This window comes from Eubalaena glacialis, chromosome 3 (assembly GCF_028564815.1).
Source record: "Eubalaena glacialis isolate mEubGla1 chromosome 3, mEubGla1.1.hap2.+ XY, whole genome shotgun sequence".
NCBI lineage: Eukaryota > Metazoa > Chordata > Mammalia > Artiodactyla > Balaenidae > Eubalaena > Eubalaena glacialis.
The window spans coordinates 114,902,465-114,915,626 of record NC_083718.1 but is presented as its reverse complement, the minus strand read 5'-3'; the positions used below and the strand labels follow the sequence as shown (position 1 = coordinate 114,915,626).

Sequence of the window (13,162 nt, the reverse complement as noted above, 5' to 3'; positions counted from 1 at the left end):
AGACTTAGCAATACCAAATAAAGTATGGCAACTTTTTATCTGCCACATCATTTGCCAATACATACAAAATATTCCTTTGAAAAGGAAAAACTATGGGTGCATAACCACTAAGCTAAACCATCTGTTTTGTTCTATTAGAACACTATAGTAAAATCTAAAACCCCAAACAAATGTTTTAACCTCACAACAGTCCTCCAAAACCAAACTATCCCACAATACAATGAGGAATTGGAGAGGGAGAAGCTTCTTTGGGTTGATCACAACACACAACAGACACCAATCCTTTCAGTTTAAAGAGTCTGTTTTGTTTTACCCAAGCAGTAGGAAAACCGACAACTAAAATCTTGAAAATAGTATCACTTTGGAGCACTGGCAAAAATATGGCGGCCTTTTTAGTAACACTATGCTTCTAAACAACATCAACCTCCCATCCAAAGAACCATCCCCCGTCCGTGACAAATTTTATTTTTACAGATCAGCTTTTTGTTTTTGCTTTTGTTCTCACCTTGCATTGTGACCAAGAGATGAGGCACAGAGAATTCAGTGCCGATGAACATCAACTGATGATTTATGTAGAAATAACAGTATAACCAATCTCTGCTCTGCAAAAAAGCAGCTTAAATAAAAGGATTCTGAAAAAGTATTTTTGACACATATTCCACTAAGGTAAACATTAACTGTGTTTAAATTATGTAAGATAGTCATAAATGTCCTCTTACCTGAGTGCATAGTGAAGTCCATTTTTTGTGGCTGATACATCAATGGACTATCTTCATTTAGTGGAAGAACACATTTCTGAACAAATCTCTTTCTTGCAGTTTGATTATGGATCTTTTGAGGAGAAATAGAAGAATTCTTTTCTTCTCCCATCCTTTTATTTTTAAGCAGTTCTATCAGTGTAAGAGACTGATTCTTTTTTCCACTAGGCAGTTCTGGCTTTGTTTCATCATATTCATTTAAGAAACTCAGCCCTTCTTCCTCTGATGCAGACACTGATAAAGCTTCAGTCTTTAGGCCATTACGGTATGCTTCAAGAGGTATAACATTTTGAGATAGAAAGTCATCACTTGATGCAAGTTTTTGAGCTACAAATGGTCTAGGAATAATACGACGACTGTTCAATGCCTTTAAGATTTTTTCATATTTTTCTTCATTTTGCATCATCTCATTCAGAACACAGATTGGAGATTTGTGAGCATCCCACTTGGTCTTTCCAAGTCTTTTCAGGTGGCCTCTAACATGATTTGATAATCCAATTTTAGTATCAAACCAACCACCACAGAGCTGACAAGTGTGTTCAGAAGTGGTTTCAGACTTCTCTATAGCTAAAAAAAAAAATTTTTAAGAGTAACATCAGAATTTTTAATAAATTGACCACCTTAAAACAAATTAACTCTGAAATATGAAATTATGTGATTCTAATAAAGGCCAAATTTGAGCAAAACCTTCAAATCCTTTGAATTTGAATATGGACATATTAGCCCAAATTATCTGCATGAAAACTTACCTTTTCTAACTCGCTTAACAGGTGTTCCTGTGCCAGTTCTTTTGAAATGTTGCATTTTGTCACTTGTGGCTATTTGTTCTGGTGATACAACATGACGGGCTTCATAGCTTAATCCTGCTCTGTGAAGATGTCCCCGGACATGATTTGACAACCCAACGCCTGTTTCAAATGTTGCTGGGCAGTAAGGACACGATTTCTTCTCAAGAGACAAATCAGTCCAGTGAAAAACAGAACTATGCTTTGACAATGAAGTTTCTGCATTTTCTAAATGCTGAGGATCATGTATCTCATGCAAAAAGTTATTAGTTCCAGCATCTTCATAATATTCAAAATAAAAGCCATCGTTTTGATCATAACTAAGTGTAGCATTTTCTCCAGGCTCTTGACCTTCCACCTTGCTTTTAAATAGAGGGAATAGGTTTACATGTTCTTGATTAATATCATTATAGGTTTCATCTTCTATAGTCTGTGTAGTGTAGTCACCTAGCTCAACATTGTCCCAGGAACTTTCATCTTCTGTTTCATAGCTATCTTTCTTTTCAGCAGAATTAAGTTTTTGCAGAACAACAACGGTCATTTTATGCAAGAAATCTGGATAGCTATCCAAGTCTTCTCCTCCAACAGAACTTTGTTTCTTAGATTCCTTAACTACTCTCTTTACAGCTACACGCCTGTGGTCTCTGAAGCTTTCTGGCCTTTTGGTATCAGAGTTATGAGGGTCTGAAATAAAACTATTGTTGTGAGAATTGCTTGATGATGAAAACAGATGTAAAGAATTTAACGAACTAGATTCCTCTTTTTTGAAATGCAGAGGATATGATTCACCTGATTTTTTGATCATCCTGTAGTTTTCATATTTATGTCTATATAAATAGTTGCTATTTGCCCTGGCATTAGATTTTTCTTTTGCTGCCTGATGGAAATACTTAGGTTTTTGGTCAATGCTGCTTTTAATCATAACAGTCTTGTGAGGAGAATTGTTTTGATTGCACACATTTACACCTGACTGGGCAATGCTTTTCCGAGCTTTTTGTATTCTGTGTGGCCGCTTATGGAATTTTGAAAAATTACTTGATTGTGAGGATGATCCAAATGTTCGCTTTACATCTTGTTTTAAAGCAGAGTTCTTTGGAAATGTTGTTGACTGTTGTTTAGTTAATGGTTTAGGACTATCAGTATCTATAGGTTCTTCGATTATGTCGCTTTTTCTTTTATCAAGTCCAAGAGGACTGCCAAATGAATCAATGCATGATGATGAGTGCAAGTACTCCATGTGTTTTTTTAAAATACTCCTGGCTGAAGTAGTAAAAGGACACATCTTACATATATAGGTAGCTGATTTTTTGGATGATCCTATAACGGGGTCCTTCATGAAAGTCTTTTTTTGCGTTTTTCTCTGGGCTACATCAGAACTGACAATAGGGCATTTTACCACTGCTCCATGGGCAATTCCTCGATGGCATTCCAATTCATTTTCTGTCACTGCCATAAAGTTACACTCTTCACAGCAGTAGTACCTTTTATCTTTTTCATGGGTTTTAGCATGTTGCACAAATGTTTTAGGGCAATTGGTACCAAACACACACTGAGGGCATTGTAATCGTGCACTTCTTCCTTCATCCTGAAGTTCTTTCAATTCACGAATTTCCTCCATCAATTTCTGTCTTCTTTCTTGGTGAATAATCATATGCTTTAGTAGCGAGTTCCGATCTCGAAATGTTCGTCCACATTCTCTACAAGCATATGGCCTTGGGACGTTGAGATGTCGAAAGTGACTATTCCCATCTAAATGATACATCATATGCCTGTGGAGATGCTTTTTCTCCCTAAAATTCACATTGCACTTTGTACAGGGGTAGAATGATGGCTCTTCGGTGCTGAAAGTAGCAGGTGACTCGGAATCACTTTCTTCACATTTCTTTTTTAAGGTATTTGAAAGAAAAGTGCCAGTATGAACAGGTGAACCGTCTTCTCCGCACTTATCTGGGTTATAAATTAGATGTTGAAAAGTATCCACAGATTCCAAGTCTTCATCGGTTGATTCAGGTTTCACTTTTGATAATGCATATTTCTGTGAGTCCATTGCTTGCAGTTCTTCATTCTGTTCCATAAAGTCTACTTCTAGCATTTTTGATTTATTGGGTACACAGTTAGAATCATTAAAGCAATCCTCAGTATAACGAGTTATCTTGCTTACATCCATTTTTCGCTTTCTCTTTTTTTCTAGACCTACTTTAGAGTGAACTGGAGCTTTATCCACTGTGTCTTCATTTGTCATAAGAAACTGAATGAACTCTTTTTGGGGATCCCAGTTTGTATCATTTTCTGACCTAAATTCATCTGTACCTGAGGAAATTCCTGTTAATGTACTGACACAATCATCTTTTACCAATAAATCTTCACTATCCTCACCCACCTCTACTTGATTTATTAAAGTGCTATCTGACTTTATACTACTCCCTACTGAATTCTGAATGTCACAACCAATTGAAGCAGAGGTAGGTAGTTTTTTAATGGAATGGGTTGGATTCTTAGCATGTGCTACATCTGATAACAAAAATAAAACTTGGTGTTGACTTGCTTTCTGTGGTGTAGAGAGCTGAAGATCAGCTGCCACCTTCAAAGTTGAACAAGATTCTGTCGTTGGCTGATCCACAGGCTGTCCAGTGGTTAATGAAACACTGCTTTTATTCATATTGGAAGTCTTAGTTAAGGAGGAGTGTGAAACTGGTCCATTAACAGCAGCTCCTTTAGGCAAGATAAAGTTTTCACTAGAAACAGTAGGAGCACCAGCATGTATAAATAGAGTAGACTGGCCTCCACTTAAGGCTTTTTCAGATTTGTCCTTTGACAGTTCTTCAGGCAGAGTGAATGTATTGTTTTTCTGAAATGATGTTTGACAATCTTTTGGTTTATGAACTCCACTCTCTTTGTCTGAGATAAAACTGTCGTCATCTAGGAGTTCTTCTTTAGCACCAGTAATATCGGTGTTTATCTTCAAGTCATCCATATTGTTGGCAAGCCCATTTAACACATTTAGTCTAGAAAATGGAAAAAAGAATTTAGATTTGCATGAAAGAAAGAATATTATTAGAACGTATGGAGAGTTAAAAGTACACATTTTTAGTAGCTTAATTCTACTTTTTATACTAAGATCCCAATAATTTTTCAAGGATGAAGAAACACTTTAAAAAATTGGAAGATTTTTAAAGGGTTGCAGAGGTTAATTCTTCCTTTGTGCTAGGCAACAACCCAAAACTGCGTATATACAAAATGTAGGGCAAAGTAACATAAACACACACAGACATACACAATATAAATGAATATGCTACAGACTGAAAAAACTCTAAAATCTCATATACAGATTGCTAATAAAAAGAAATTTATCTCACTTAAGTAGATTTATTAGGGGACACTATACACTGGAGAATAATGTAAATTGTTGAATACTGCAGAAAAGTAAGTTTTGTCACTTAAAAGTCCATTCCCAGAGGAAGGTAACAAAATACCAGTCAGTAAAGAAGCTTACTTGAATGTACAATGTGCTATCAACATCAATGGCTAATGTATGAAACAGTATTTTTTATTTAAAATAAGACTGCTTTGCTCTCAGTGTTTCACATTCTCCTCAAATTCAACTAATTAAAAAAATGTTTTATTCACTGGGTTTCATTCATTGCTTATATAAAGTATCCTTCATTCTAAATTAGTAAAGTTAAAATTAATGAAGTTCCATGTTTCTTTAAACTTTCATAACCTGGATCCCCAAATTCTAGGCATTCCCTACAGGCAGTTATCCTATTTATGATCTGACAGTCTATTGCAATAACCTAAAAATTTTTACTCTACTCTGAAACATCATAAATATATGTTAAGTTTTTAGTTTATTTCATATAAAATGTGGACAATATTTTTCTAGGCATTTTTGATAATATATTTAATTGTTATGAGAAGACAGCAGGATATTTTAAAAGGAAAGGAGACTTCTGAAAGTTTGGAAGACATACGTACCATGGCTATAATTATTGCCCCTACTATGAAGAGTTTCCTTGTACCCTGTTCTTATTTTGCTCTTAGGAATGGCCACATTATACAGGAGTTGCCTATCTTCTTGGAAGAATGTAAGCTGTTTGAGGGCAGGGATAGTGACCTAGTCAACTTCATACCTCTAGAACCTAACAGGATGCTTGGCATAAGTGCTCAGGCAATATTTGTTGAAATAAAGGACTAATGTGGTGAATGAATAAAAACACAACTGCAAAATCAAAACAAAAATTCCTAAAGTATAAGAAGAAAAACAGTTTTCTTCCTATGAAATTCGGATATCTCATTCAAATAATGCAAATTCCATCATGGTTCTGATTTCTTAACTCAGCAGTTTTAGCAACGCCTTCAAAATATCCAATAATCCTCAAGTGCGATTTAAAGAACCTGCTATTTGGCAACCCCATGTATTTAATTATTCGAAGTACTGACATAAAATTCCATATTTCTTTTCCTTTCATACATAGTATCAAGTACAGTTTATTCATTCTCCAAATGTTTACTGAGCCCTTTCTATGTGCCAGGCACTGCTCTAGTAGCAGGGATTCAGTAGGGAACATGACAAACATAGTTCCTGCTCTCAGATAAAGAATAAAGTCTTCCATTTTTCTTTTACAGTATTTTAAATTTGTATAACAAGTAATATCATTTTAGAACAGCAGGAATTTATAATTGCTATTTAGAAATTAAAACATTTGCAATAAAGTTCATTATTTCTAATATCTTTTATGGTACCAAGTACATACTTTGTAAAACATTAAATCCAGTTAAAGAATAAAAGAATTGCTTCTAATTATTTTCTTCTTATTTCACAACTTAGAGCAGCACTTATAAATATGATCATATTCTTTCCACAAGATGTGTTCCTTAATACAACAAATATTACAAGTAAATATTATAAATATCCTTCTTTGGCATTATTATTTATACCAACAATTATTTTTCTGCCTGTCATAGGTCTTAGAATTCTGTTTTGAGATTGGCAAATTTCCACAGAAATAAAAATAGACTTCAAATAACATCATATTCAATGATATCACTCCAAAATGGTGCTAATGCAGCACCCAGCAGGAGTCTCTACATCACATACAGAGAAGTTAAAAATGGGCAGCACATAAACATGTGTTAGGAAGGAGTGTGCAAACGTCAATGAAAAGAAAAGTAAACCTTGATGCTATACTATTACCCGTTCCTGACATTTCTTATTAAGTTATGTAGAAAAAGTAAAATGCCCAAATAGGAACAACCTCATAAATCAGAAATGGATGACAGATTTTTTTTAAAAAACTAGCCTGAAAAACATTTACTTTCTTTTCCTACTTATTATATTCACAGAGGTAGACAAATATATGCTCACTCTGAAAGCCTATATTAGCTTTTCTCAACAGGAAGCAACGTTGCTAACGAAGTGGTAAATTCAGTGTTAATGAGTGGCTGCACTGTTACCACCTCAGAGGTAAAACCTTCCATGTTCCATGTTCCACCCATCTGTTCTGGTGTTAGAGGTTCAGAGATGGAACAGACGCTTCCCATTTAAAGCAACTTCATTGGTACCCCCTGAACAGCAGGGTGACAAACTATGAGAATATCATGTCAGCTTGGAGATTGCATCCTCATTACCAGAATGGCTTTATAAGAGCCTTCCATAAGTTCAAAGTTTGAAGATATCAAAGGGTTTTGCTCAAAAACATAGAAAGAGTAACAGATTTTTAAATATACAAAGCACATGTAGTAAAAAGAAAAACAGAAGATCAAATTAAATATTGTGAAAATATAAAATGAGGTCTTTAACAGTCAAAGTTTTCCTTTACATCTACATAGTGAAATACACCTTACTTGCCTCCAAATTGACTATCTCTGCTCAAAAATAGAGGAGTTATTCTTTTTCAGAAAAATTTTTTCTTATTAGCACATTAATATTAAAAATATACTGCATCAGTTTAAAAATATTCTACAAGAAATTGAATCAGTAAGCTAGTATTTTAGCAACAATAAAAAATTCTCCTGGCTTAATTTTCAGAATATATTTCTATAAATGAAAATGTTCAAGATACATTTTTTCTTAACAGTATCCAAGACTCAGAGCTATTGCATTGAGATACAATATAGAACAATGGATCATCAAAATGTGTTGCACTGACCCAGAATTTTGACATCCAAAATTATTTCCCTACATTCAGGATGCTTATGGAGTATCCAGGCAAGAAAGCATTTGACCTATAAGCTAACTTCACACTGTCTCAAATAGTTTTTTCAACCACCTTTATATAGTTAAATATATATGACAGAGTCATAAATACTAGGTTATGTTAATATAACAAAGGAAGGGGCATATTTGAAGGTAGGCATTATTCATTAAGTTTACAAAGGAGAAACTAATGAATTAAAATAAACAAATTACTGTTATATTGTTTGGCCTCACTAAATTTCAATGAAATTGCTGTATCAATTAGGATCTTTTTATTAAATGTTTAGATACTATCACTGTGTCCTCCTCCATGTAATCATATAACCACAATTTTTCTTTTAACTGAATTTTAAAATGTTCTTTAAAAAAATTCACATACTTCATAAAAAGCTGCAAATGGAATTTTAAATCTACATAAAACATATTTCAGGTCCTGGAAAATCATAATGAGTTCTACAGCTCTAACTGCCTGTAGTTATATACTGTGAGCATTAAAAAGAAGTACAAAGGTCAGATCTGTCTTCAAGATGACAGATCATCACTTATATGCCTCAAGCTAGACTTATTGTCTCAGAAATCTCAAACATCAGTATTTTTGCAAACTATCAGCACTTGCTATAACACCCTTACCACACTACATCTTGAGGTTACTATAGAAGAAATGAGGTGATAATTGCATATTAACATAATTATTCTGTAATCCCTGTGAGCAAGCTTCCTAGGTCACTCAGTAATTCAGATTAGATACAACCTTCCTGTCATCAAATCTATGCTGTCCACTTCCTGTTCATGAATAATTCTTTTCTGATAGAAAATTAGCTTAATTTCATTCTTTTATGTACATTATTAATTGTATTTATTGCAAGTAGGTTAATATTTTGTGGGTACTTATTACATAATGCCAACCTCTGTTATGTAGTATGATTTCACAAAAAATATAGTACAATTTGCCCTCACTCTACATTAGTTCATTAATAACTATATTGCATAGCTATAAATAAATTATAATGTTGCCCACTAGCTGAGTTACAGTTAGGATCTGTCAGATTTTCACAAACCCCATGTTCATTTAAATTATCCTTGAAAACACATGACAACTTCAGTTAGTCATATTTTGAGATTGGGTCAAGAAGAGAAAACCATTCACAACTGTCATTCTAATTGCAAAAAAAATCTTAATTAACTGAAATATTACATCTAAAATTACTTCAGTATTTAAGCATATATATACTATACACAATGTACAAATATATATACCTGTCTCACCTAGCATACAATGCAAGTGAAGACAGAGTATACCATATATAACGATACCATCCAGGTAGTATCCTAAGCTGTATGTCACATTGACAGGAAACTCTAAAAAAATACTGAACATTCGTAAGGGTACCCAGCATATAACATGAAGAATGAAGAGAAAACCTGGCAAGTTTAATCCAACAATTAGCCAATGCAATTAACAATCTTTAAATGTTTGAAGGTTTGGCATACAGAAGAAAAAACATATAATCAATATGTCTGAATCATAAAGATGTGGATTTTATCTCAAGATTAAGAAAAACTAGAAACAGGAACCATTCAGCATTTCAATAGGTTGTCTTACACAAGAGTGAACTGAACGGCTCAGCAGGTTGGACTATTTGTCAGAACACTGTAGAAGGAAATACGGCACTGGAGATTGGATAAGATGATTTGTAAGGTCCTTTCTCATAAGTACTAGGTATGTTTAATGTTTGGTTATTACACTATTAACATTATTCGAAATAATGAGCTAAAAACAGAAGTTAAATTTATACTATTGAACTTTAAAAATATTCTCTAAATTCAAAATTACCTGAAATAATCCTTTAGTTGTAATATTTGATAAGCTGATTCTTGAACAATGAAATATGGCACTAAATGACTAACACACTGAGGTCACAGAGCTATATGCATCCTGAAAACTCTATGTACAGAGGTTTTTTCTATTGGCAACACCAAAAATGAAAAATATCGGGAACATAATGTTTTCTTGCCAGCAGCATGTAGCACTGCCATGACTAACTAATGATCTAATTGTACCACCTACCACCAAATTACATTGAACTTGTTTAATAGTTTTGTTCCTGATGCCATGTATTATCCTCATTATTTAATAGAAAGATGTTACAAACAGTAAGGTACTAGCTCATAAATAACGTAATAACACAAAGCGATTCTTGTTGAAAAATACACTAAATACTACACATAGTTTGACACATCTCAAGAAGCTGCTATATGGTAAACTGAAGCAGGTAATGCAAGGAGGATAAAAGAAGGGGGCCCACAAAGGCATAACTTTAACAACCTGGCAAAATCATGTAATAATGAGAAGCAACAGTAGTAGAAAAACAAATGGACATTTATTAATAAAAGGTTAATTTCCTAATGAAGAACTTTGCAATTGGAAGAGGCAAGGTAATAAACTGCAGCTGCAACCAAAGGAGAGTGCTAAGTCATATTCAGCATGGAATGACTGACTGTTGTGTTGTTTATGCTTTCATATAGTCAGAACAAGATAAGTGACCATCTCAGTTTTGACAGGGTAAATGACACACATATGCACATAGCTCCAACAAGAACAATTCATGTCTTTTTAAAAATTAAAATGAGTGATAACTTCCTTCATATGACTTTCAAACCAATCAAACTTTTGATCACAATTTTATAATTAACATGAGTCAAAAATGTGTCAATTCCACACTACAGAGGTACTGTGTCGACTCTGCCCTCCACCAAAAGAGTATTAAACTGCCATAAATTATTATTTTACTTTGGGTCTTTGTGTTCTTCAGTTTATGATGAGTTTGCTGTTTCTGCTTAATTTTGACATATTTATTAACCCACCACATCCAATAAGTGCAAAAGAAGTGCAAGTGTTAGAAGTCCTAGGAAGACAAAACATATAATTATATTAGAAGTGAAAATAGAGATAATAATACCCAAAGTGGTAAGATAAATATTATATACGCATATGGAATGAACCGCTTCAGAGAATAAATAATTCTTACGGGCAAAGGGAAATTCACCATTAAAACATTACTGTGCCTATACACTTGACAATAATCAGCAAGAAACAAGGAATACGAGAAAGGAAATTTTTGAGTAGAGAACCAGTATCAATGTCAGATGTCTTTTTGCCTAGTGGTTATTCAGGGAAGGCTAGGAATTTGTTCAAGAACTCAAAAATTTACAATGTTCTAAGTGCTGCTGATGTAACTTCTGCCCCAGACATATGCGATTCCATAGGATCAAGGTCCATTAGAATAAGCACATCAAAGTTAGTGACATGACTGCAAATGCAAACCATTGTGGCTTTGAAAGAATTCCTTACAACAGTTGAAGAGATAATTTGTGCCTTAATATACAGCCCGGAACATATAAGAAACGTTATGCTGGTTTCTTTCTAGACTCAAACAATTTTGATAACTCTTTCAAATTCAGAGCTTCACATATCAACTGTATGTATTTAAAAAAAAAAACTTTTGTAGATCTTAATGGTTACAGTAAAATTCTCATTATAAAAGTTCCATTAATTCATTTGCCAATCATATATTAATTAATCATATTTAGGAAACACAAAATTGTTTATGGTCTAATGGGAAGTAAACAAGAACATTCTCACATCTGGAGAATAAATTATTTCCCTAAATTACAATTTTATTTTATTGAAAGGGGGGTTCAGATCACATACAAAAAATTCTGTAATTCTGTAATTAACCTTTCATCTATATTATACATTTAAACTCTATTAAGTAAATTCAAATTTATATATATTTAGATGGGAAAGTGGGACACTTTCATTGGGAACTAGAAAAACAAAAAAAAACAGAAGTTTTATTTTCTATAAAATAATATATTTATTAAACATGAATTCTCTTACTGATATTACCATTTACTCAACTTTTCTTCTTTCCTTTCTCTAAAATCAGCCTACAAAATTCCAATTATCTTCTGAGAAAAATATTCCAAGGTAATCACTACTTTATAATTATCTTCATTTAGGATGGTAAAAAATTCAAATATAAGAAATTTGCTTTCCTTAAAACAAAGTATGCACCTCTCTCATATCACTGTCCTTAAAAAATAAGAAAGAATATATTTTTGTAAAGGCAAATCACAAACCAGCCACTGCTTTTTTTCTGATTTTACATTTGACCTAACAAGTTTTTACTTACTGCATGTTCAATTCTGGAGTTTTAATTAAAAAACCAGAAGCATTTATTTATTGTGAATTTAAGTAATTACAAAATTTCACCAAAATGTTACAGAAAACACTACATTATATTTAGAAAATGCAAGTACTTATTGATAATCAAATGTAGAGTTCCCTGGTGGTTTAGTGGTTCGGATTCCGTGCTCTCACTGCCCTGGCCTGGGTTCAATCCCTGGTGGGGGAACTGAGATCCTGCAAGCCGCGGGGAGTGGCCGAAAAAAAAGAATTTTCTTCAGGTTTACTCATATGGAGAGAGACTGAAGTCATGGTCAAGAGTAGCAATTTTGAACCATGAGAGACAGAATGTATGGTTTCCATATTACCAAATCCATAAAACCAAAATGTTATCAATAGCACATTACTGTTTTATAAAAGGTGACTGAAGCATATTTAAAATTGAGATATTTCATGGAAAATTTTAATTATTCATAACGCTAACTATCCAAATGGTATTGTTGGTAGTTTTTTTTTTTTTTTTAAACTGTACTGCTATCTGAGAAAGACTATATAGGACACATAAGTATAAAAAACTGCTATCCATAAAAAGCAATACATTATTTCCCCAGTGAGTAATATGAATTATACAGTCTACAGTTCAGAGGAAGTAGAAGGTCCTATAAAATACCATGGCTAAGAAAAGCCTCACAGAAAAGAGACGGTTTTAGATAAATTTTATAGTGCAGTGCCAAGACAATCACTCTTTGGCGGCAGACCTGCCTGGGTTTGAGAAATAGCTCCACAACGTCTAGCTTATTAGGACAAAGTTACTCCACTTTCCTTCAACTTCAAGTTGCTTCATCAATAAAATAAGAGTGGAACCTTCTTATAGGATTGTAAGGATTAAATAAGACAATGTACATAAAACATGTAGCAAAGGGCCTGTTATTTAGTAATTACTCATTAAGTGTTCATTCCCCATGACCCTTGCCATTAACTTGCTTCATGTACAGAATGATGACACTGAATTTGTGCACTGCTCCTAATGATAATGGAGATCCTCCTTTACAAGCAGAAATGTATTCTGGGAGGAGATACCTGAGAACTTACACCACTCCCAGGGTATAAAAAACAGGATAAATGAGCAGAAGCTAAAGAGCCATAGGAAGAAGCATATCTTAAGAGTTGCTGGTGCTAGAACAATACCACTCTTGTGGGGATAAGGCAGGGCTTTACTATTCAATAAGCAATA

General features: G+C 33.6%; 1 protein-coding gene across 10 annotated transcripts in view; it reads right to left on the bottom strand.

The window, feature by feature from the left end:
• The window catches only part of ZNF644 (zinc finger protein 644), a 189,697-nt gene that overhangs the window by 88,087 nt on the left and 88,448 nt on the right, over nucleotides 1-13,162 (bottom strand). For 8 of the 10 annotated variants that reach the window (XR_009700517.1, XM_061186336.1, XM_061186334.1 and 5 more), the window contains 2 exons: nucleotides 1,508-4,548; nucleotides 720-1,325 (listed from right to left, as the gene is read on the bottom strand). The exons of the other annotated variants lie outside the window; for them this stretch is intronic. Coding sequence is in view for 7 of the 8 variants with exons in the window: in XM_061186336.1 (XP_061042319.1) it covers nucleotides 720-1,325; nucleotides 1,508-4,548 (3,647 nt within the window). In the remaining variant the exon portion in view is untranslated. The remainder of the gene's footprint in view (nucleotides 1-719; nucleotides 1,326-1,507; nucleotides 4,549-13,162) is intronic. 10 annotated transcript variants of the gene reach the window in all.